At 37.2% G+C, this 25,837-nt stretch overlaps 1 protein-coding gene across 1 annotated transcript; it reads right to left on the minus strand.

Annotated features, from left to right (window-relative positions):
• Positions 1-90: 90 nt before the first annotated feature.
• Positions 91-22,122, minus strand: LOC121429000 (serine-rich adhesin for platelets-like). Its single transcript, XM_041625895.1, has 5 exons — positions 21,472-22,122; positions 20,147-20,191; positions 10,926-11,180; positions 175-9,180; positions 91-125 (listed from the first exon to the last, which is right to left on the minus strand). The coding sequence occupies exons 1-5, from the start codon at positions 21,548-21,550 to the stop codon at positions 91-93; spliced, it is 9,420 nt and encodes a 3,139-aa protein (XP_041481829.1). The 5' UTR covers positions 21,551-22,122.
• Positions 22,123-25,837: the final 3,715 nt, after the last annotated feature.

Genomic DNA, 25,837 nt, shown 5'->3' on the forward strand with positions numbered 1-25,837 from the left:
TTGAAGTGATATCAGAGGTGAACCTTTCCGTTGTTTTGGATTTAGTTGACTCTTCCTGTGTTGTGAACCCACTGGTAATAACATCAGATGTCAAAGAAGATGTTGAAGTGACATCAGAGGTGAATCTTTCAGTTGTTCCTGATTCAGTTGACTCTCTTAGAGTTGTGAACTCACTGGTTGGATCATCTGATGTCAAAGTAGCAGATGAATTTACTTCAGAGGTGAACATTTCTGTTGTTATTGATTCAGTTGATTCTTCCTGTGTTACCAGCCTACTAGTGGCAACTTCTGATGTAAAAGGAACAGTTGAGGTGACATCAGAGGTAAATCCTTCAATTGTTCCTGACTCAGTGGATTCTACAGGTGTTGTAATTCCACTGGTAGTGATAACTGGTGTAGAAGCTGCAGTTGAAGTGATATCAGAGGTGAACCTTTCCGTTGTTTTGGATTTAGTTGACTCTTCCTGTGTTGTGAACCCACTGGTAATAACATCAGATGTCAAAGAAGCTGTTGAAGTGACATCAGAGGTGAATCTTTCAGTTGTTCCTGATTCAGTTGACTCTCTTAGAGTTGTGAACTCACTGGTTAGATCATCTGATGTCAAAGTAGCAGATGAATTTACTTCAGAGGTGAACATTTCTGTTGTTATTGATTCAGTTGATTCTTCCTGTGTTACCAGCCTACTAGTGGCAACTTCTGATGTAAAAGGAACAGTTGAGGTGACATCAGAGGTAAATCCTTCAATTGTTCCTGACTCAGTGGATTCTACAGGTGTTGTAATTCCACTGGTAGTGATAACTGGTGTAGAAGCTGCAGTTGAAGTGATATCAGAGGTGAACCTTTCCGTTGTTTTGGATTTAGTTGACTCTTCCTGTGTTGTGAACCCACTGGTAATAACATCAGATGTCAATGGAGCAGTTGAAGTGACATCAGAGGTATGCCTTTCAGTTGTCCCTGATTCAGTGGATTCTACAGGTGTTGTAATTCCACTGGTAGTGATAACTGGTGTAGAAGCTGCAGTTGAAGTGAAATCAGAGGTGAATCTTTCCATCGTTATTGATTCAGTTGATTCTTCCTGTGCTGTGAACCCACTAGTCATAACATTAGATGTCAATGGAGCAGTTGAAGTGACATCAGAGGTAAACATTTCAGTTGTCCCTGATTCAGTGGATTCTACAGGTGTTGTAATTCCACTGGTAGTGATAACTGGTGTAGAAGCTGCAGGTGAAGTTACTCCAGTTGTAATCCCTACTGTTGTTCCCGATTCAGTTGATTCTTCAGAAGTTGTGAATCCACTGGTCAAAACATCTGATGTCAAAGGAGCAGTTAAAGTGACATCAGAGGTAAGCCTTTCAGTTGTCCTTGATTCAGTGGATTCTACAGGTATTGTAATTCCACTGGTAGTGATTGCTGGTGTAGAAGCTGCAGTTGAAGTGACATCAGAGGAGAACCTTTCAGTTGTTCCTGATTTAGTTGACTCTCTCAGAGTTGTGAACTCACTGGTCACAACATCTGATATCAAATTAGCAGATGACGTTACTTCAGAAGTGAACATTTCTGTTGTTTTTGATTCAGTTGATTCTTCCTGTGTTACGAGCCCACTAGTGGCAACTTCAGATGTCAAAGGAGCAGTTGAAGTGACATCACTTGTTAACTCCACAGTTGTTCCTGATTCAGTTGATTCTTCAGAAGTTCTGAATTCACTGGTCACAATATCTGATGTCAAAGTAGCAGATGAAGTTACTTCAGAGGTGAGCATTTCTGTTGTTCTTGATTCAGTTGATTCTTTCTGCGTTATGAGCCCACTAGTGGCAACTTCTGATGTCAAAGGAGCAGTTGAAGTGACAGCAGAAGTCAAACTTTCAGTTGTCCCTGATTCAGTTGACTCTATAAGTGTTGTCGTTCCACTGGTAGTAATAACTGGTGCAGAGGCTGCAATCGAAGTCACATCAGTTGTAAACCCCATAATTGTTCCTGAATCAGTTGGTTCTTCAGAAGTTCTGAATCCACTAGTCACAACATCTGATGTCAAAGGAGCAGTTAAGGTAACTTCAGAAGTAAACCTTTCAGTTGTCCCTGATTCAGTTGACTCTACAGGTGTTGTTATTCCGCTGGTAGCGACAACTGGTGCAGAAGCTGCAGGTGTAGTTACACCAGTTGTAAACCCCACAGTTGTTCCTGATTCAGTTGATTCGTCCTGTGTTGTGAACCCACTCGTGGCAACACTTAAGGTCACAGGAGCAGTTAAAGTCACATCAGTTGTAAACCCCACAGTTTTTCCAGATTCAGTTGATTCTACAGGTGTTGTTATATCACTTGTAGTGATATCTGATGTCAAAGGAGCAGATGAAGTAACTTCAGATGTAAATATTTCAGTCATTCCTGATTCACTTGATTCCTCCGGAGTTGCAAACCCTCTGGTGGAAAAATCTGATGTCAAAGGAGCGGCTGATGTGACATCTGAAGTAAACATTTTAGTTGTCATTGACTTAGTTGATTCTTTTGAAGTTGTGAATCCACTGGTCACAACATCTGATGTCCAAGGAGGAGTTGAAGTGATTTCCGAAGTAAATCTTTCTGTTGTCTCTGACTCAGTTGATTCTCCAGGCATTGCAATATCACTGTTAGTGATAACTGGTGTAGAAGCTGCAGTTGAAGTTGCACCAGTTGTAAACCCTACATTTGATCCTGATTCAGTAGATTCTTCAGGAGTTGTGAATCCTCTTGTGGTAACATACGATGACAAAGGAGCTGTCGAAGTAACATCAGAGGTGAATATTTCAGTTGTTCTTGAATCAGTTGATTCTCCAGGAGTTGTGAATCGACTTGTTACAACATCTGTTGTCAAAGGAGCAGATGAAGTGACATCAGAAGTGAACTCATCTGTTGTTATCAATTCAGTTGATTCTTCAATTATTGTGAGCCTACTGGTGGTAACATCTGATGTCAAAGGAGCACTTGAAATCACATTAGATGTGAATCTTTCAGTTGAAATCCCACTTGTACTGATCCCATCAGTTGTTCCCATTTCAGTTGATTCTTCCTGTGTTGAGAGTCTGTTTGTTGCAACATCTGATATCAAAGGAGCAGCTGAAGAGACAATGGGTGTGGATCTTTGCGTTGTTACTGATTCAGTGGATTCTGCTCCAGTGTTCAATTCAGAGGTTGTCAGTCTTGAAGGAGCAATAGTCTTTGATGTTAATTCAGAAGTTGATGTTTCAACTGTAGTTGATTCAGTCGTTTCTGCTCTAGTGCCCAATATGGATGATGTCAAACCTGAAGTTGAAAGAGACTTTGAAGTGACCTCAAAAGTCATTGAATCACTTGCAGCTGGCTCAGTTGTTTCTGCTTCTGTACTTATACTTCGAGTTGAGGATCCTGAAGTTGAAAATGCCTTTGATGTAACTTCAGAAGTCAATGATTCACTCGTTGCTGGCTCTGTTGTTTCTGCTTCAGTGCTTAGATTAGAGGTTACTCTAGAGGTAAAGAAATCACTTGTTGCTGAATTAGTTGTTTCTGCTGCAGTGCTAAGATTAGGCGTTGTCAATCCTAAAGTAGAAATTGCATTTAATGTTACATCAGAGGTCAGTGATTCACTTGTTGCTGACTCAGTTGTTTCTGCTTGAGTACTAAGACCAGAAGCTATAGTTCCTGATGAAGAAATAATGTTTGATGTTACATCAGAAGTCAATGATTCACTTGTAGCTAACTCGGTTGTTTCTGCTCCAGTGCTTGATGTTGTGAATCCAGAAGTTGAAATTGACTTTGATGTCACTTCAGTACTAAAAGTTTCACTTGCTGCTGACTCAGTTGTTCCTCCTGCAGTACTCACACTGGGAGTAGTGGATCCCGAAGTTGAAATAGCATTTGATGTTACATCAGATGTAAGAGATTCACTTGTTGCTGACTCAGTTGTTTCTGCTTGCGTACTAAGACCAGAAGTTATAGTTCCTGATGAAGAAATAGTGTTTGATGTTACATCAGATGTAAGAGATTCACTTGTTGCTGACTCAGTTGTTTCTGCTTGAGTACTAAGACCAGACGTTATAGTTCCTGATGAAGAAATAGCGTTTGATGTTACATCAGATGTCAGTGATTCACTTGTTGCAAACCCAGTTGTTTCTGCTTGAGTACTAAGACTAGAAGTTGTCAATCCTGATGTAGAAATGGCCTTTGATGTTACTTCAGGTGTCAGATATTCACTTATTGCAACCTCAGTTGTTTCTGCTCGTGTACTGCGACTAGATGTTGTCAATCCTGATGTAGAAAGAGCCTTTGATGTTACTTCAGTAGTCAATGTTTCACTTGAAGCTAAATCGGTTGTTTCTGCTCCAGTGCTCGATGTTGTGAATCCAGAAGTTGAAAATGACTTTGATATTACTTCAGTACTAAAAGATTTACTTGCTGACTCAGTTGTTCCTCCTGCAGTACTCACACTAGGAATAGTGGATCCCGAAGTTGAAATAGCATTTGATGTTACATCAGATGTAAGAGACTCACTTGTTACTGACTCAGTTGTTTCTCCTGTACTCACACTAGGATTAGTGGATTGTGGTGTAGAAAGAGCATTTGATGTTACATCAGAGGTCAGTGATTCACTTGTTGCTGACTCAGTTGTTTCTGCTTGAGTACTAAGACCAGAAGCTATAGTTCCTGATGAAGAAATAATGTTTGATGTTACATCAGAAGTCAATGATTCACTTGTAGCTAACTCGGTTGTTTCTGCTCCAGTGCTTGATGTTGTGAATCCAGAAGTTGAAATTGACTTTGATGTCACTTCAGTACTAAAAGTTTCACTTGCTGCTGACTCAGTTGTTCCTCCTGCAGTACTCACACTGGGAGTAGTGGATCCCGAAGTTGAAATAGCATTTGATGTTACATCAGATGTAAGAGATTCACTTGTTGCTGACTCAGTTGTTTCTGCTTGCGTACTAAGACCAGAAGTTATAGTTCCTGATGAAGAAATAGTGTTTGATGTTACATCAGATGTAAGAGATTCACTTGTTGCTGACTCAGTTGTTTCTGCTTGAGTACTAAGACCAGACGTTATAGTTCCTGATGAAGAAATAGCGTTTGATGTTACATCAGATGTCAGTGATTCACTTGTTGCAAACCCAGTTGTTTCTGCTTGAGTACTAAGACTAGAAGTTGTCAATCCTGATGTAGAAATGGCCTTTGATGTTACTTCAGGTGTCAGATATTCACTTATTGCAACCTCAGTTGTTTCTGCTCGTGTACTGCGACTAGATGTTGTCAATCCTGATGTAGAAAGAGCCTTTGATGTTACTTCAGTAGTCAATGTTTCACTTGAAGCTAAATCGGTTGTTTCTGCTCCAGTGCTCGATGTTGTGAATCCAGAAGTTGAAAATGACTTTGATATTACTTCAGTACTAAAAGATTTACTTGCTGACTCAGTTGTTCCTCCTGCAGTACTCACACTAGGAATAGTGGATCCCGAAGTTGAAATAGCATTTGATGTTACATCAGATGTAAGAGACTCACTTGTTACTGACTCAGTTGTTTCTCCTTCTGTACTCACACTAGGATTAGTGGATTGTGGTGTAGAAAGAGCATTTGATGTTACATCAGAGGTCAGTGATTCACTTGTTGCTGACTCAGTTGTTTCTGCTTGAGTACTAAGACCAGAAGCTATAGTTCCTGATGAAGAAATAATGTTTGATGTTACATCAGAAGTCAATGATTCACTTGTAGCTAACTCGGTTGTTTCTGCTCCAGTGCTTGATGTTGTGAATCCAGAAGTTGAAATTGACTTTGATGTCACTTCAGTACTAAAAGTTTCACTTGCTGCTGACTCAGTTGTTCCTCCTGCAGTACTCACACTGGGAGTAGTGGATCCCGAAGTTGAAATAGCATTTGATGTTACATCAGATGTAAGAGATTCACTTGTTGCTGACTCAGTTGTTTCTGCTTGCGTACTAAGACCAGAAGTTATAGTTCCTGATGAAGAAATAGTGTTTGATGTTACATCAGATGTAAGAGATTCACTTGTTGCTGACTCAGTTGTTTCTGCTTGAGTACTAAGACCAGACGTTATAGTTCCTGATGAAGAAATAGCGTTTGATGTTACATCAGATGTCAGTGATTCACTTGTTGCAAACCCAGTTGTTTCTGCTTGAGTACTAAGACTAGAAGTTGTCAATCCTGATGTAGAAATGGTCTTTGATGTTACTTCAGGTGTCTGATATTCACTTATTGCAACCTCAGTTGTTTCTGCTCGTGTACTGCGACTAGATGTTGTCAATCCTGATGTAGAAAGAGCCTTTGATGTTACTTCAGTAGTCAATGTTTCACTTGAAGCTAAATCGGTTGTTTCTGCTCCAGTGCTCGATGTTGTGAATCCAGAAGTTGAAAATGACTTTGATATTACTTCAGTACTAAAAGATTTACTTGCTGACTCAGTTGTTCCTCCTGCAGTACTCACACTAGGAATAGTGGATCCCGAAGTTGAAATAGCATTTGATGTTACATCAGATGTAAGAGACTCACTTGTTACTGACTCAGTTGTTTCTCCTTCTGTACTCACACTAGGATTAGTGGATTGTGGTGTAGAAAGAGCATTTGATGTTACATCAGAGGTCAGTGATTCACCTTTTGCTGACTCAGTTGTTTCTGCTTGAGTACTAAGACCAGAAGCTATAGTTCCTGATGAAGAAATAGTGTTTGATGTTACATCAGAAGTCAATGATTCACTTGTAGCTAACTCGGTTGTTTCTGCTCCAGTGCCTGATGTTGTGAATCCAGAAGTTGAAATTGGCTTTAATGTTACTTCAGTACTAAAAGTTTCACTTGCTGCTGACTCAGTTGTTCCTCCTGCAGTACTCACACTGGGAGTAGTGGATCCCGAAGTTGAAATAGCATTTGATGTTACATCAGATGTAAGAGACTCACTTGTTACTGACTCAGTTGTTTCTCCTTCTGTACTCACACTAGGATTAGTGGATTGTGGTGTAGAAAGAGCATTTGATGTTACATCAGAGGTCAGTGATTCACCTTTTGCTGACTCAGTTGTTTCTGCTTGAGTACTAAGACCAGAAGCTATAGTTCCTGATGAAGAAATAATGTTTGATGTTACATCAGAAGTCAATGATTCACTTGTAGCTAACTCGGTTGTTTCTGCTCCAGTGCCTGATGTTGTGAATCCAGAAGTTGAAATTGGCTTTAATGTTACTTCAGTAGTAAGAGATTCACTTGTTGCTGACTCAGTTGTTTCTGCTTGCGTACTAAGACCAGAAGTTATAGTTCCCGAAGTTGAAATAGCATTTGATGTTACATCAGATGTAAGAGATTCACTTGTTGCTGACTCAGTTGTTTCTGCTTGCGTACTAAGACCAGATGTTATAGTTCCTGATGAAGAAATAGTGTTTGATGTTACATCAGATGTAAGAGATTCACTTGTTGCTGACTCAGTTGTTTCTGCTTGCGTACTAAGACCAGAAGTTATAGTTCCTGATGAAGAAATAGTGTTTGATGTTACATCAGAAGTCAATGATTCACTTGTAGCTAACTCGGTTGTTTCTGCTCCAGTGCCTGATGTTGTGAATCCAGAAGTTGAAATTGGCTTTAATGTTACTTCAGTACTAAAAGTTTCACTTGTTGCTGACTCAGTTGTTTCTGCTTGCGTACTAAGACCAGAAGTTATAGTTCCCGAAGTTGAAATAGCATTTGATGTTACATCAGATGTAAGAGATTCACTTGTAGCTGACTCAGTTGTTTCTGCTTGCGTACTAAGACCAGATGTTATAGTTCCTGATGAAGAAATAGTGTTTGATGTTACATCAGATGTAAGAGATTCACTTGTTGCTGACTCAGTTGTTTCTGCTTGCGTACTAAGACCAGAAGTTATAGTTCCTGATGAAGAAATAGTGTTTGATGTTACATCAGATGTAAGAGATTCACTTGTTGCTGACTCAGTTGTTTCTGCTTGAGTACTAAGACCAGACGTTATAGTTCCTGATGAAGAAATAGCATTTGATGTTACATCAGAGGTCAGTGATTCACTTGTTGCAACCTCAGTTGTTTCTGCTTGAGTACTGAGACCAGAAGTTATAGTTCTTGATGAAGGAATAGCCTTTGATGTTACTTCAGCAGTCAATGATTCACTTGTAGCTAACTCAGTTGTTCCTCCTGCAGTACTCACACTAGGAGTAGTGGATCCCGAAGTTGAAATAGCATTTGATGTTACATCAGATGCAAGATATTCACTTGTTGTTGACTCAATTGTTTCTCCTTCTGTACTCACGCCAGGATTAGTGGATTGTGATGTAGAAATAGCATTTGATGTTACATCAGAGGTCAGTGATTCACTTGTTGCAACCTCAGTTGTTTCTGCTTGAGTACTGAGACCAGAAGTTATAGTTCCTGATGAAGGAATAGCACTTGATGTTACACCAGATGACAACAATTCGCTTGTTGCTGACTCAGTTGTTTCTGCTTGGGTACTAAGACTAGAAATTATGGTTTCTGATGTAGATATAGCCTTTGATGTTACTTCAGATGTCAATGATTCACTTGTAGCTGACTCAGTTGTTTCTGCTACAGTGCCCACAATGGGAGTTGTGAATCCTGAAGTTGGAATTGCCTTTGATGTAACTTCAAGTGTCAATGATTCACTCGTTGCAACCTCAGTTGTTTCTGCTCGAGTACTAAGACTAGAAGTTGTCGATCCTGATGTAGAAATAGCACTTGATGTTACATCAGAGGTCAATGATTCACTTGTTGCTGAGTCTGTTCTTTCTGCTTCAGTACTAAACCTGGGTATTGTCAATCCTGAAGTTGAAATTGCATTTGATGTTCCTTCAAAGGTCAGAGGTTCACTAGTAACTGACTCAGTTGTTTCTTGCAATGTACTAACACTAGATTTGGTTTCAAATACGACACTACTAGTAACATTTGCAGATAGAGTTGTTTCTAATTGGGTTACAGTCTCTGAAGTTGCCAACTGACCGTCTTCAACAGTCTCATCTACAATAGTTGTTTCAGCTGCGGTTGTCTCAGAATTCTGCACTGATATTGAGCTAGTTCTTTGTGTTGTTTCACTACCTGTAGTGGTTTCAACATACATATACAATGTAGTTTCCTCTAAAGTTGTCGATTCTCCAGTAGTTTCAGCCACACTTTGCTGGAGTTTTCTCCCAGCATAAAATACATTGTCTGAGCATTCTGGAAATTAAGAAGCAAAAAAGAAACAGAAAAATCTTATTTCAAAAGAGCAAATAAATCAAATTTCTTCCAAATAAAAAAAAATCCCAATAAATCATATAATCTGAGTCAGATAACCAAGACTCAATAGCCACAACTTATCACCTAGAATCATTTGCAATACAACACATTCTAAGAATCTTACTGTGTATTTGGTCAAAATTTAATCAAATGACTACATTCTCAAATATCAATATCCCAGTGCTTTGACCAAAGAACTATAATGTACACAACATTGGTACATGGAGTTCGCACAAAAAGGGAGATGCAATGAAGTGTGCCACCTTTGTTTTTAGTGTATTGCTCCATACTACGAGTATCTCATCAATATCAAATGCACTTATTCAAATGTCAGAGTTGGGTCTTTCTTACAGGAATCCAGCAAGCGTTGTTTCATCACTAATCTAACATCAAGTCAATGGGTCTGTGGGAAAGCAGCGTAATGCTTTCATAGCTGGACACCCGCAACAAGTTGTCGCATATCTCTTGAAACCGGAACTCCAAATTTTGTTTATGATGAAATGTGAGGATTAGTGATGATACGATGCTTGCATAATTCCTCTGGGAAGGATGTGGCTCTAACAAGGTGGTTTGTGAACCACAAATCTTGCATGATTCTGTGATCAATAAAGTATTCAATATGATCTTTTGAGACTAGCTAGAGCACCTTTGACCTTATCCTCCTCATGAACACACATGTGGTACTACCAAAGAATCATTTGTACCAAGTGTAAACACGATTGATACAGAACTAGAAAGTTGCAGAAAGTTGAACAAAACTTCAAAAAAGGATGGACATGACCTCATACAATTTGACCTTTTAACCTATAGATGAACTTTGACCCCACAATCCTCATGAACAAACATGTGGTACTACCCAAGGATCATTTGTAGCAAGTGTAAACACAATGCAGAAATAAAGAAATTAGAGCAAGTTGAACAAAAACTTCAACATTTTTTAAATACAGGTAGACTACAGACCAACAAGAAAAATGATCACTAGGTCTCTGCTGAACTTTATTTGGGCAAGACAATAAAATGAATGTAAGTAAATATGTACATATTATGTACATAATAAAAGTGTGAATAACCATCACATCCACAGAGGGTTTACACTTCTCTTGTTAATTTCATAATCATTTCAGCTTTTTCTCTGCTATCAAAAAGAATAAAGTTCTTTTCTTTTTTGTCATGGATACATTTACCCTAACGTCAAGTTGTTTTAAAAGAAAAAAATCAGACGAGCAGATGGGGAAAATTTCGAACAAAATCAGACAATTAGTAAAAAAGTTATGAATTCATTAAAGATGAAAAAAGTTGTAGTCCTTATACTTAGGAATTTCAAAATGGGTGCATTTGTGATGTCAATGTGAGGTGGGATATGGTCAACTTAAATTCACAAAATGACATCTTTTCAGACAATTTAGTCTGAATGATTACTTTTCTTTTAAAAACTAAGGAAGATTTTAACAAGATTAATGTCATATTTTGAGTACCCAAAGAAAAAAGATTTCCCTTCCATTTGTAATCTCCTCACAAAATCGTAAATTTGAGATTCACATAGTTTTCTTAGTGATCTCATATAAAAACAGTAACAGATTTTGTATTCCTTGTCCAATTTCTTTCAAACATTAGCATTCTTGGTTTTTTTCATCCTTAAGGTCGGATACCCCTTTAATAAAACAAAGTGATGTACATGTACTAACCTGTGCTTACGATAACAGATACTGAAGACACTTTTCCTATGCTATCTCTCGATCTGATGATAATGTGATAAAGTGCGCCCTCTAGTAACCCGCCAAGAATAGTGTGACCTTTTCCTTCTTCTCTGTTCTTGTATACTACTTTGTTGTCCTCCACCTTGGTGCAGGATAGGTCGATGTAGGTGACAGGAGGTTGAGAGTGCCATCTCACATCGACTGCAGTAGTGTTCAGAGCTTGTGCCACAAGCCATAGTCTGTCTGTGGAATTGAGCATAATTTACAAAGAAAAATGTCAAATTAAAGTTACGTTTAATTCTATTCTCCAGATAGTAGAAGAAAAATCAGACTGGAGGCATTTAATGGCTGACGAGATCCATGTACAACTAAACCCTAAAAGTCCTGGGGTACAAAACTTTGCATGATCATACTACCATAACGCATGATAGAAAATGATGATAAAATGTTTGATTGTACAGCTCAGTGGCGGACACAGACCGACGTCATAAAATGAAAGTATCCGGCCGATGCATAAACATAATAGAGCAGCTTTTGTCCCCAGACATTTGGGCCGGAGAAATGCATTCAATTTAGATATCTTGGATCCCCGTCTGGTATCTTTACATTTTATTTCATATGAATTTATAATGGTAATTTATGCATGAAATCCCATTTTTGGTAAATTTTTGTAAATATTCTTTATGGCATTCCTAACAATTCTACTTGAAGGAAAAATGTCCAATAACACAATTATTTGTTCATGTATTTGTAACTGTTTTTTTTATTATTTCTCATGTATTTAGAAATGTTTTTCATCTTCTTATCATTGTTGTTACTGTGGTCCCCCCCCCCCCTTCATCCCTGGACTATTAGGGTTAATGTCACAACATAGTACAGTACATTTTGTTGGTTTTGCATTAAATAGACTATAGATCTATATTTTTCTCCTTTCATCACCACTATATTTTGGTGCACAAATATCGACTACAGATATTTCATATAGATTTCATATAAATTTGCTGGAACCGGACATGGTGGCTCAGTGGTAGAGCGTCCGCATCATGAATGGGAGGTCGTGGGTTCGATCCTCGGCCGAGTCATACCAAAGACTTATAGAAATGGAACCTTCTGCCTTCTTGCTAGGCTCTCAGCATTTAGATTGTAGAAGGGTAATAATAACATATAATGTTATGCAGGGCCCGCTGGTAGAGCAGTTTCCTAACTGAAGTGGCTACCCTGGGTAAATAAAACGTTATTATTATTTATTATTATTTTCACAAACATGTAGTCCTTGCTAGGGGTACATCTGATTATATGAGGGCAAATAAAGCCCATGGACCATGCATGTCCTCCTTCACTGCCCACTCCACTAGTTGTATAGAGAGGAGATGATGCAATCCATTGACGTTGGATATCAAAGGACAAGCACCCCTTCCTATCTTTGAGATATATCCCTCTTTTCCCTTCTTGGGACTGACCCTAAATTGTCACCCCAAATGCAATCTATAATAGCATCTTCTTTGGCTCACTTCATCAAACAAAAGCACCAATGCCAACTTCTAGCACCAGTAGGCTATCTAAGGAAATAGTACCTAGCAGCTCATCAACCTTGTGACAGGCACACTGAGAATTTACCGAGAATTTACCGAGGAGATCATTTGGGTGTGGAAACGACCCACATGAACAACAACAACATGGAGCATACACTCTGAGAAAAGTTTTTGCTTTATGATAACCTACAAACTTTAATGATTAGTCATGTTGATGTCATGATCTGTCACACATAATTATTATTTCAACAACAAGGTGTTGTAACAAGAGATGGAAAAGAACCATCCAAAACATTCGTTTTAAAGTGACTTTGATCCCGCAAGGATAAAACATGTAAGACATGTTCTTCACTTGATTTGTCTTTCAGAAAAAAGATCCCTACCTAACTACATACTTACTGGTCGGATACAGAAGGAAATATGCTTTTGCATTGATTTAATTACTTATCGCTGCCTCTGGTTGGATACTGACACATTGCTAAATATTACAGGGGAAAGCAATATAATGTTGCAATATTTATCGAAATCTGATTTGAAATTACTCAGCTGGCCACATGTGCCCGCAACTGTGACACATAACATCACAAATAGAAATATTCCCTGAAATTAATCTTAATTCTTTGTAATGTGAAAAACTGGAAGTGTGAAAATTTGTAAAATGTTGATTAAAAAAATGTCAAATTCTGAGGATTTTTCACATTTTAAAACTTTTATTGTACAATATTTTGTCCTATCTCTTAAATATAATAAGGCTTAGAGATATATATTTTCATGTATTTGATATTATTCACATTTTTTTATCAAATAAATTTGGAAATATTCGCAATTTATTATATGCCCAAGTCATGAAACTTGCAACATTTCGCATTATCAGTCTACACGAATCAGTGAATTATTTTCCCAAACTCTTGAATATTTCTGGTATTTTCTGAGCCATCCAATATTACACAAATATTTACGTTGTGCATTTTGGGCATATTTTTGTGTATGCCCTCTATTGGTGTAAAGTAATATGTCAAGAAAATGTTCATTTTTCAATCTCTATTTTTATTTAAGAAAAATAATTTCAAGGATTAAATTTACATAAGAGCCAAGTTATATGATGAATAGCTGTAATGAAAACTGAAGGTGTAAGAATATCAAGCATTTGTCCCATATAAGCCAAACATTGCCACCCTTATTTTGCCACACAAAGAGATGTAACTGAGAACAAGGTTTCATGTATATCAATATCTTGTTCATTGAATGAGTGGTGGAGCGTAGTGTAGCGGTAGTGAAGTGGAGTGGAGCCTGCACGAACTTCGTTCGAGGTAGGGTAAGGACCACTCATTCTATGAACAAGGTTATGATATAACCTTGTTCTGTTACTCCTCCCTGTGTGGTGAAATAAGGTTGGCAATGTTTGGCTTATTTCATCTTTTTGGGGAACAAATGCTTGATTTTTTGACACTGTCATGCAGGTTCCATTGCTATTCATCATATAACTTGGCTCTTAAATAAATTTAATTCTTTGAATTATTTTTCTTAATTAATATTAGAGATTGAAAAACTACAATTGTCTTGCCATATTACTTTCCACCAATAGAGGGCGCACACAAAAACATGCCCAAAATTCAAGTTTTCGAGCGCTCTGGTGAATAAAAAAAATTACCCCCAAAGTTACTAATGAAAAATAAATTGAAACTGTATGGAAATTAGTATTTTTGGTCACAAAAGTGATATTTTAATGATTTTTTTTTTAATTGTGTGCTGTGTTCAGCATTGGCATACCGTCGTCCTACCTGTAGATTCGCCCACAGGTGCCACGAGCCTTGGGCTAAAGATATTCGTTCGACCCAACCCATTCAAATTTTTTTCAATTTGATATTGCTGATTGACAAAACTGTATGAATATGTTTCAAAATCTAATTGATTCTAGAAATGTTAACTACTGAACTTCCTTTGCCAAAATTGGGAAGATATATCAAAGATTTGAAACTTTTTTTTTGACTGGCGGAAGAATTGGGGCTTTTTTACTGTTTCAGTTGATGAATTTGATCCCATCATAGTTATCTTCAATAATGGCAATTTATTTTTAAAATGAGCTGGCTACAATACCCTTCTCTAGTCAGATATGGAATGTCAGACATGTCAGATATATATCCTATCCAAATGTGGTAAACATTCGACCATCTAATTTCGCATTTATTTTTTATGAATTTTTCTTTATTGCCATTTTAACACAGAAGTCAATGGGGAATGTTTACGCGCGTGACACCCACACTACAGGCAGGATGGTAATAAACCCTTCGCTTCGGTGGGTAAGGAGTGCTGCCGAGTACCGGGGCGGTAGTGGGAGCAGCTCCCTGGGTTAGTTGGTTCTCAAACCTCAAAACAAAACTAATTTTAGAACTTACATTTCGTTAAACTCAACTCGAACTCCTCCAAACCAATTAACCAATTAGAATGAACATTACGGATGTCGTATCGATCTCATAAATCATAATATGGGAAAAGATGCTAGTAGAACTAATAAACCCCTGGACTGGTTAAATGTGCCGCGATGACGCTTTGAAATGTATAATTGGGTACATGTATTGTGGGTACCGGTATAGGGAAAATCCCTTGACTATGACGCGCTGCCTGGTTCAGTGTGTTTTTCTTTTTTTCAACAACCGACATGAATATAAACAGACATAAATATGTGCCTGTTCAGCTTAGGGAAGAAAGCCAAGAAGGGTATAGCTTTATTCCTTCTAATTGTTTCTCAAACGAATTAAAACCTATACGAAACGTTCTTCTTTCTCTTCATAAAAAAAATGCTTCTGCACTCCGAGGAAAAATTATCGAAATTGCCTTTTCTCACACTTTTTTTACCTCCTTTTTACTCCTCTCCGACTAAGGGACTAAAGCATACGCTGGTGTAAAGTATAAATATATATATATATATATTTTTTAATTGCATTTACACAAATTTAAGCTCTTCAGTAGAAGAGGGTAAACACTACCGTCTACCGGCAGCGCGTTTCCGTTTTACACCCTGGCGAAGGCATTTTCCGGAAAAGTAGCCAAAAAGCGACTAGTGAAGAGTCTACACACGTCGCTGGTTGCATGCAGCGTGCGACACAGGCGAGTCCACCACCGCATGCAATTTGCACAGTTACTGATCAGAGCACATAGTTCCTCGGCACTTCATGTACAGAGAGAGCGGCAGTCAGGAGTGAAATCCGAACATGCTTTTGCAGTCGCGTTGTTTATGATAGTTTTTTTCTAAAAATAAATTAACTAAATGAATAGAATGACCGACAAAATCAAAATAAACAGATACTTATAATGGAAAGACAAATTGAAGTTTGATGGATTGATACACTTAGAAGCTGCCGAAAGATAGATATAGAAGACTGATAAATAGATAGAGACAAGATAGACAGATAGATAGAAATAGAGAAAGAGAGAGAGAGAGGTGGATAGATAGAAAGAGAGAGAAAGAGGGAGAGATGGATGGATAGATAGAGAGAGGGGGAGAGACAGTGAGAGGTTGATATATAGAGGGAGAGAGAGAAAGAGAGAGAGAAGGATAGATAGAGGGGGAGAGATGTTGTAGATAGAAATAAGGACGGACAAAGAGAAAGAGAGAAAAAAGACAGACAGATGCTAGAGAAGGAGAGAGATAGAGAATTTGAGAGACAGATAGATAGAAAGATAAAGAATGAGAGAGAAAGAGAAGATAGACAAATTAACAGATAGATAGATAGATAGATAGATAGATATAGAGAATTATAGAAACACAGACAGATGGATAGATAGAGATAGATGAGAGATAGATAGATGTTAGATAGATAAAGAGGGAGAGAGACAAAGAATATTAACAAATTAACAAATAGATAAGTTAAAATAGATAGAGAGAATAAGAGAAAGACAGACAGATGGATAGATAGAGAGAGATATTAAATAGATAATTAAAGAATGAGAGAGACAGAGAAGATTATTAACAAATTAACAGATAGATAGATACTCTAGTTAAAAAAATAGATAAATAGATAGAGAGAAATAGAGAAAGACAGACAGATGGATAGATAGATGGATAGAGAGATAGATAGAGAATTTGAGAGATAGATGTCAGATGGATCAAGAATGAGAGAGTAGAGCGACAAATTAACAGATAGATACTGTAGTTACATAGGTAGGTAGAGAGAGAGAAATAGAGAAAGACAGACAGATGGATGGATAGAGAGAGATAGAGAATTTGAGATAGATAGATGTTAGATAAAGAATGAGAGAGACAGAGAAGATTATTAGATAGATAGATACTGCAGTTACATAGATAGAGATAGAATTTGAGAGATAGATATATAGACAGATAGAGAGAAAGACAGACTCGGCAAGGCAAATGATCAAGGCAAACCTTCGTATTGAACCTGGAAAGTATAAGCTCAGCTGCATTTTGCAAGTACGGTATGTTCTGCGGATAACTTCGGTGTGGACTTTGGATCGCGCGCCCAGCTGATAATGTAAACAAACGTAGACGTAGACTCTTCACTAGTCGCTTTTTGGCTACTTTTCCGGAAAATGCCTTCGCCAGGGTGTAAAACGGAAACGCGCCTACCGGCACTCCCCGAATCCCCACATTTCTTCCGTTTTTCAGCAACAAAGTTTGGCTCAAAGGGACGGGCTTTAATACGATGAAACTTCATTCTAGGCGCTGCACGCCCATCTTCCGTCTTGTTTTGCGTCATAAATTTGAAATTTTGAATATCACTACAGTTTCTTAATCATACAAAAGCGTTTGATAAGAGCGATAACACATTTCTTTTTTCAAAATAAATCACAAAGGTTTCCTTGTTTCGTGTGCATGAGAAAAAAAAATTAAAATCCATCTCCAAGCTTACATCAACCCTTTTTACATTTTGAGCTCATTTTTCTTTGTAATCGAGTTATATAATTAAAGAATATCAAATTAGATTAGGGTAAGGTTTCAAAGAAATTTCGAAATTTTAGAGTTTAGTTCAACGTCATTATATTCGAGGGAACGAATATTTCCTGCTTGTCTACCCGTCTTCTAATCTGTTTTGCGAGTTAAAGAAATTCAAGTTGGCTATTAAAAGTTTTTGCTATCAAATCTCATCTGAATAGGGTAAACATTTTATATCACTTCCTGTTCTCAAATTTCCTAAAACATTTTAGCTTCAGCGCTTCGCGCGGGAAAGGGAATTATTTCAAATTGCTTAAACTTTTCCCATTTTGAGGGTTCTCATAATTTTTTTCCTGAACAATTTTTAATCACAGCATGCAAGTCGATTAGACATCGGAAAAACTCCCTGCACCCCCCCCCCCCCGGGTTGATGATTTGTTCACTTTGTAATTGTTGTTTGAGAAAATGACATTTAATTGATTTTTTAACCATTTTTATAATAATTATGCTGAAAAAGCTGCTCGCATTATGGCCTCACAAAGCAAATTATTAAATTCTTATAACTTCTTTACTCTTTGATGTATTTTTTTTCAAAACTTCACCGATATTTTTCATTCATTTTTCACAATAAACTTTATTTCAGGGTTAACTTCCCCTTTAATGAAAGGAAGAGAGGGAGAGAGAGAAAAAGAAGGGAAAGGGAGAGGGGTCAATGGCGGGGGCTAAATAAAAAGAGACGTTGCTTTGTCCTATTTTTATAAAGTAATTGAAGATTTAAAAAAAAACTAAAAACGGATAAATTCGACGGTGCGAAAGGAACTAAAGCTTTTGAATGGCGCGGTTACAAGGGCGAAGGCCACACCCCACCACCACCAATAAAGACGGGAAGAGAGAAAGAAAAGAATGGGGAAATAGGCGGGCCGAAATGACCCTGTACCTCTCCCCCATGATAAAAAAAATAGCAAGGGGAGCGGAAGGAATGAAAATAATTGGCCGAAAGAAAGAACGTGCAAGAGAAGAAACATCAGTTTCTTTATATTTTTTTCCACAAAGAATTTAATCTAGGAGACTAAAAGCCCTTTCCTCCTATAACAATTTTGTATGTTTATGATTTTATCAAGAATCATGATACTTACAACAGATTGACATGATAACAATATATCAAAACCAAAAACCAGACAAGAATAGATCCTACGATCAAATGTGTCCCCCAATCCATGACGTCTTTTGTAAGTCGCTTGTTCTTATTCAATATGTGTTTGTGCTTCTGTTCTCGGGCAATCAACCTTTTTTTTTGGGGGGGTTAAATGCTCACTTTTGATTTGGTAGTTAGATCTCAGGGGTTTTCCCCATCTCTCCTGTTTTCAGCGTTTTACATCAAATGAAAACCACTCTGATGCGTGTGTATGCGGAAAACACTCGCGAACGGAGAGGGGGCTGCGGGGGGGGGGCTCAGGCCAAAAGAAAAACTCCACGACCGAGAAATCAAAAGTAGGTATGAAAAGAAAAAGGGAGAAACATGATGTTATTTTATTTTTTTTGTATAAAAATGTATAAATTTTGGCTGGCTCACTCGCTTCGTTCACCCCAAACGCCGCCTTGCAAGCACCCCTCAATTATTTGGCCCGTTATGCCACAGGTAGAAAAAGAGTAAACACATTACTGAATAAAAGGGAGCCTACACAGTACAATCCCTTACTTTTTATTGGGCCTCTTCATTTTCACAAAAGATCTAACATTATTGCCATTATTATCATGTTATTGATCATAATGTTATAAGTCTGTGCTGTTTATTTAAGCATGTTTATTTCAAGTTTAGCGGACTTTCGTAAGATATTTGACAATATTACACTTTCCTGATTTGTATTTGTTAAAAATGAATTAAATTAAATTAAGTAATCATTTTCAACTGAAAATGCAATTTTTTTTTTGGATGTTTTCTTTTCTTTATGATATCCTCTGTAAGAAACCAATCGCATTTACCTTTTATGTTTACGCAAAACTGAACACTGCATTTTGGTCGTGTTAGTATAAATTAACCATCAAATCTTTAAAGAAAGAGATATTTGCAGAAGCTGTTCAAGTCGTTTAATCCGTCGTTGACTCCATGCAGTTTTCATGTAGTCATTGCAATCGATGGACTTTCAATAAAAAAAAGTATCTATGCGCTGTTGATGAGATTGATATACAATATGCATGGTTCAATTTTGAATCAAGTTTGTTGGTATATAAAAGTATCGCAGCAGATTCTGATCACTAGAAGTTCATACTGAAATCATTTTACAGGGGCCGCGGAACGAGTGTAAATTGAAGTATGGGTTGGGCCGAATATGGGGTGGGGTGAGGGAGGGCTTAACATAATATACATGTAATTGTCGTTTTCACATAATGACTTTACAATGATGATTACTGAAAAAATGGAGAACTAAACCCCCACCCCCCCCCCTCCCCTCCTCTCCCCACCCACCGGTGTCCACTGTTTATCTTACAGAATAAATAGATCAGTGATACCCATGTCTACAAAGGCTTTGCACATAGACTGCCCTATTCTCGTTGACAATGTCTATTTTATTTTCACCCGTGCATTATGAACAACATGCACTTTCACAGTCTAAACATAGGACCAATTTTTTTAATTTTTTCCCTTCAAAATAATTAATCAAAATACAACAATAAGGGCATTTTAAACAGGAAATCAAATACGAAGTCAAATAATTTATAATTATCTGGTTAAATGTTCAGTTTATAGCCCTTAAAATACCACATCCATTTCAGCAGTTCCTTACCTCTTTGTATTTCGCTTGACGTGGTTCTGCAAGGTAGTGGCAAATCTGAATTAAAAGACAAAAAAATCAAGTAATTACATGAATACATGGCCTAACATTACAAAGGTCTTATTTTTTCCCCAAATCCCCAACTTTGATGAATGTTATGGTAATGTTTCGATATTGTTCATGCACCCAGCATGATGAAAGCATAATTCTTTAAGAACTAGTATTGGTGCCTGTGTATCATTCATACAAAATGTTGTATGCATCAAAGGCAGAAAAAAAGTATATAGGAGTGCCAGACAAATTATGCGTTTTTTTTATTATAGCATTAAGACATTCCTCTGAATGCATGATATAGATTTCACCTTTTTCCCCAAAACCGTGTACAAAAACTTTTTAAAAAAATACAATCTGGTTGTAATTCGTTGCATGGTCAGCCCCCCCCCCACACACACACACGTTTAAAACCGCTCTGCGGTCCCTGATATATATATACATATATATATATCTCAGGGGCCCCAAAAAATATAACCAATATTATGTTTGTTATGTAATGGAAATGTATTATACACGAGTGTTATGAATGCAGAATAAAACAATGAATCAAATCAAATCATATATAGTTGAGGCCAAAATTTTACGTCCAAACAAGGAATTCAGTAAAATTTGTTTGCTTGCCAACCATCGTAAAATTTACTGTATTTTCAGAAATATAAATACTACCATGAGGAATGTGATATCAAATGAAAGAGCATATTAAGTTCTTTCATGTGATTGGAATGCCGTTGAGATTAAAGTGCATTTCAGGTGGAATTTTCTATGAAGAATAAAAACTAATATTCATGCCGAATGTATTCTATTGTTTGTAAGTATATTTTCAAACATAGTTTCATAGAAATATATAAATGTCAAATCTATGACTAATAGTACATTTTCTATATCCTGATATGTCACCACATAAAAAAGTTTAATCGGAAATGTCTGTGTTGAGAATTAACTAGCACAAATATGAAATGTTTTGTGAAGTTTTTATCTTAAATTGTCTAAGATATGAAGATTTTGGGATAAAAAAATGACACCTGAATATTTTTCAGCTCCTGATGACAAAGCAATGTGACAAGGGGTCATGACATACTTATTTGTGTGATATCAAATTCGTCATGATAACACAAACATTTTATAAGATACAATAAATTTGATGTTTGGCAAGTGTAAACTTTTCTTTAAATTTCCTGGATGAGCTACCCGCCTTTTTGTAAATATATATATATATATATAATGTTTCTACCGGGTATATGATGTCAAAACTAAAAAAAAAGTGAAAAAATATATCTTCTTACCTGAAAGCTGTTCTGTTGCGCGACTGACAGATACTATCAGCAACGTTAAGAAAAATCCGAGAAATGAATGCATTTTCATCCGTCATTCCGTTATACATATCCCAGGCATAACTTATTATCCACATATAAAATCCAATGGTACTTTGATCCAATAAATTCTTAGAAGAATTCAATACTTAGAGCTATCGGATAGAGATAAATTCCTCATCAGATTTTTATTTTTTTTTAAGAGTGAATTTCTAGCAGGAATGAAATCTCTAAACGTGCTTGGAGGACTTATCCATGCAACACGAATTCCCTTCTGACGCTTATGACAGTCAGTATCACCAGTAATAAATTATGACTTCGTAGAGTAAAATAGATGGATCAAATTTCTGTATCTCTTGACATACTCAGGAGACATTTTCGGAACTCATCCAAGATTAACATCATGAAATGTCACCTGAAAGTACTTCCTAAGCTGGTTAGATCTTCAGAACCCTTCTACACATCAGGGGATCCGGTGGAGTCTACCAATGTAGGTCTACCTTGATGTCTCCACATCTAGCCCAACATGAGGAGAAAGTTTGGGGAAGTTGTTTGAAGAAGGAAGAGAGAAGGGGCAAACAATGCCATGAAAGAGAGATCCCCGCCCTTCTTGAGTAGTCTCATTTCAAAGGCAACTCAACTAGGTACATTCATCTCAATATAGATTTGCCATCAAAACCTACCATCAATGGCTCAGTAACATTTCCTCTATACGCTCGCCGTGCGGCGAGTCGAAAACAGCCGTTTTAACAATGTTTTTTGTGCCAGCTACAATTATGGGTGGTTTGAATAAAATTAGATAAAACGGCTGTTTTAGACTCGCCGTACGGGGACGTAGGGGAAATGTGTCTGCAGCACCATACCTCAGTCACATTTGCTCTACGGTGGCCTTACGGCGAGTCGAAGACAGCCGTTTCATTCATTTTTATTCAAACCACATGCATGTACGAAGCTGGCACAAAATAATGTCAAAACGGCTGTTTTTTACTCGCCGTACAGCAAATGTGACTGAGGTTTAAGCGTGGTAATAATGTAGGAGCAGTTGCGTCACCAAACACAAAATATAATCCTGCATGTGAGCCGACGCCTAAGTATCAATTTTCATATTAACAGTTTTATTCGTTCGTTAACCTTACTAGATTAGGTTTATGGCGGGACTATTCCTACGAAGTTAAATTCAAGGCTTGCTTAAACCGTATTACTCTATATTCTGAGACGGGGGTGGGGGTAAAGGCTCCAAACATTATCGGCTGTTGATTGGAGCATGTGCATCTAATGTACCTTACCCATGACGTTATTCACTTATTGTACACCTGAATATCTAAAAACTATTCAAATCTATTACTATTATAACAATTTATGTATGAAATTATAATTCAGCCGCAAGTCTTTAAATAATGCTTTTAAAGATCCCCATTTTGGGGGGCTATGTTCTCTCTCTCTCTCTTCTTTTTTAGATTGGTTGATTGAATGTATATGAAAGATCGTGGTATCAAAAGATTTTCTCATTTTTTTCTCCCTCCAATTTGCTTATAATAATAATGATGATGATGATGATGATAATTATAATTATTATGATAATAATAATGATGATGATGATAATGTCTTAGTGAGCGCACACACTGTCCAGAGACGCTCGTGGCGCTCGCGCAGCAACTTCTTTACATTGGTTGATTGAATGTATATGAAAGATCGTGGTATCAAAAGATTTTCTCATTTTTTTCTCCCTCCAATTTGCTTATAATAATAATGATGATGATGATGATGATGATGATAATAATTATAATTATTATGATAATAATGATGATGATGATGATAATGTCTTAGTGAGCGCACACACTGTCCAGAGACGCTCGTGGCGCTCGCGCAGCAACTTCTTTACATCGGTTGATTGAATGTATATGAAAGATCGTGGTATCAAAAGATTTTCTCATTTTTTTCTCCCTCCAATTTGCTTATGATAATAATGATGATGATGATGATGATGATGATAATAATTATAATTATTATGATAATAATGATGATGATGATAATGTCTTAGTGAGCGCACACACTGTCCAGAGACGCTCGTGGCGCTCGCGCAGCAACTTCTTTACATTGGTTGATTGAATGTATATGAAAGATCGTGGTATCAAAAGATTTTCTCATTTTTTTCTCCCTCCAATTTGCTTATAATAATAATGATGATGATGATGATGATGATGATGATAATAATTATAATTATTATGATAATAATGATGATGATGATAATGTCTTATTGAGCGCACACACTGTCCAGAGACGCTCGTGGCGCTCGCGCAGCAACATCTTTACACTCTAAAAAAAAAGGTTTACCTAATATTGGGTAAAATGAGAACATGCATGTTGGTGGGGTAAAAAGATTTTGTAAATTTTACGCAATGTTGCGTTGAAATAGCCCAATGTGGGGTAAAAATAGTACCCAGCAAACATGCATGTTCCCTTTCCACCCAATATTGGGTAACATTTTACTCATGCAGTCTTTTTAGAGTGTATACTCTTTTGAATTTCATTGTATTTTTAGATGGAAATTCTTCTTCCTATATTATAAAGAATATTAATTGATTCTGATTGATCATTGATGAAAGTAAAATATGCTGATAGAATTATGAGTGTTGTCTCGAAACACAATTAGCATTACATTAAATTTTAGGTCTGACTCGCAACCACTTAGAAAATGTTGGTAGCTTCTACGTCATGAGATGCATGCGTCTTCAAATGGAAAAAAAATCGCAAGGACAGCTGTTTTTAGTACGTCCAAAAGAAAATTGAGGAGGATGTCGTATATAGGCCCCATCCCAATCTTTTTAAGATTAAGAGTCTTCAGGGTAAGACTACCGAAGCCTCCTCCGTGAACTCTATGTACACACCTCTATTGTTAAATCGATCTTTCTCCAGCAAATGTTCTTTTCTTTTCAAATGTTTACCCAATCTCTTGTGGCCGATACATTCAACTGAATTGCAATCCCAAAAGCATTTTACAAAGTTTTGAATTTCTGAAACAACGTTGCTATTATATCAGCAAAAAGAAAGTAAAACACACACACACCAAGAATACCACACATTATGCGAACATTTGTCAATTCAAAGAGTGTGGGGTATCAGATCGCAAAGTTCTTTCATATTTCATGAGAAAAACTTAAGATTCATAGAGGAATTATTTTCTAAGTGCATCCTCTGCTTGATGAAAGGTTTTGAGAGGATGGTAAACATGGCTTCTTTTCTTCTTCTATTTAGGCGTGGCTCTGTATAGAAATTGATTCTCACAGGAAGATGCCATAGTCAAGAATAATACACAAACCGGTTCAGATTTAAGCAACGTCCTTTTTATTTTCTTATTCGCAAATAGGTGACCGAAAACATTCTGGCAATATAACTGTCTCAATATAAGTGAGACAGTTTCTTAACCAAAACATACGCGATTTGTCATCACATTTTTGACCGGGAAATATACAGGCCTTTATAGCTGCGTAATATAATGATAATAATAAGAAAGCAATTTCTCTTTCTCTCCTCCGCCCCCCCCCCCCACCATCTCTTTCCCTCTCTCTCTCTCTCTCACTACACATGCAGCTATGCTGTGTTTCTGTCAATCGCTAGTTGGTCTATGCCCACTTCGTCTAATTTCCATCACGTCTTATCATGGCCTAATCCACCAGGTCCTCGTTGCATAAACGTTACTATCATGGTATAACTTTGCCATCCAATGGAAACTACCTTGGTACGATGATCAACAGCCAATCAAAATCGAGGATTCCACCCAAGTATTCACTGAAAGTCATAATGGTGACCTTTATGCAACGGGGCCCTAGTCTAATTGAAGTTCGTCTACAACCAATTCGTCTATTTGGTCTTATCACCATTAAGCCTAGCTACCATTTTATATTCCAAGTTAAGCTCTAAGCCAACCCAGTTCAATAGACACTGTTAGAAAATTTTTATCCTTGAAATAAAAGAAGTTCCTGCAGCAGAGTCTCGAGAACACCTGCAATCTTACATTATATCATGTAAAGTTACAGGAAATTGGTATTTGGTGTATGTGGAACCTTACAAATTTCCTTTAATGAAACACTTTTTCCCCTTTTTAAACAGACCAGGGGGGCGTTTCATGAAAGGACTTGTCGGACGTTTTATCCGACAAGTACCATTTTACCCGACAGTTACCATAGGAACAGTGCCTCTCAGCCAATCAAAATCATGGAAAGATGTCAGATCTGACAACTTGTCCGATGAAAATATTGATGAAACGCTCCCCTGTACTGATAAATTGCAGAAAAATTCCTGTTTTATGAATTTACAGAATGATTCTGTTATTGCTTTC

Source organism: Lytechinus variegatus, chromosome 15 (genome assembly GCF_018143015.1).
Source record: "Lytechinus variegatus isolate NC3 chromosome 15, Lvar_3.0, whole genome shotgun sequence".
Taxonomy (NCBI): domain Eukaryota; kingdom Metazoa; phylum Echinodermata; class Echinoidea; order Temnopleuroida; family Toxopneustidae; genus Lytechinus; species Lytechinus variegatus.

Excerpts from the sequence above, each read along its gene's own strand:
- LOC121429000 (XM_041625895.1), bottom strand. The coding sequence starts at position 21,550 with ATGAAAATGCATTCATTTCTCGGATTTTTCTTAACGTTGCTGATAGTA. Across the intron at positions 20,192-21,471 it reads CGCAACAGAACAGCTTTCAG|ATTTGCCACTACCTTGCAGA; the intron begins GTAAGAAGATAT and ends CTTTTAATTCAG. Across the intron at positions 9,181-10,925 it reads ATCTGTTATCGTAAGCACAG|AATGCTCAGACAATGTATTT; the intron begins GTTAGTACATGT and ends CTTAATTTCCAG.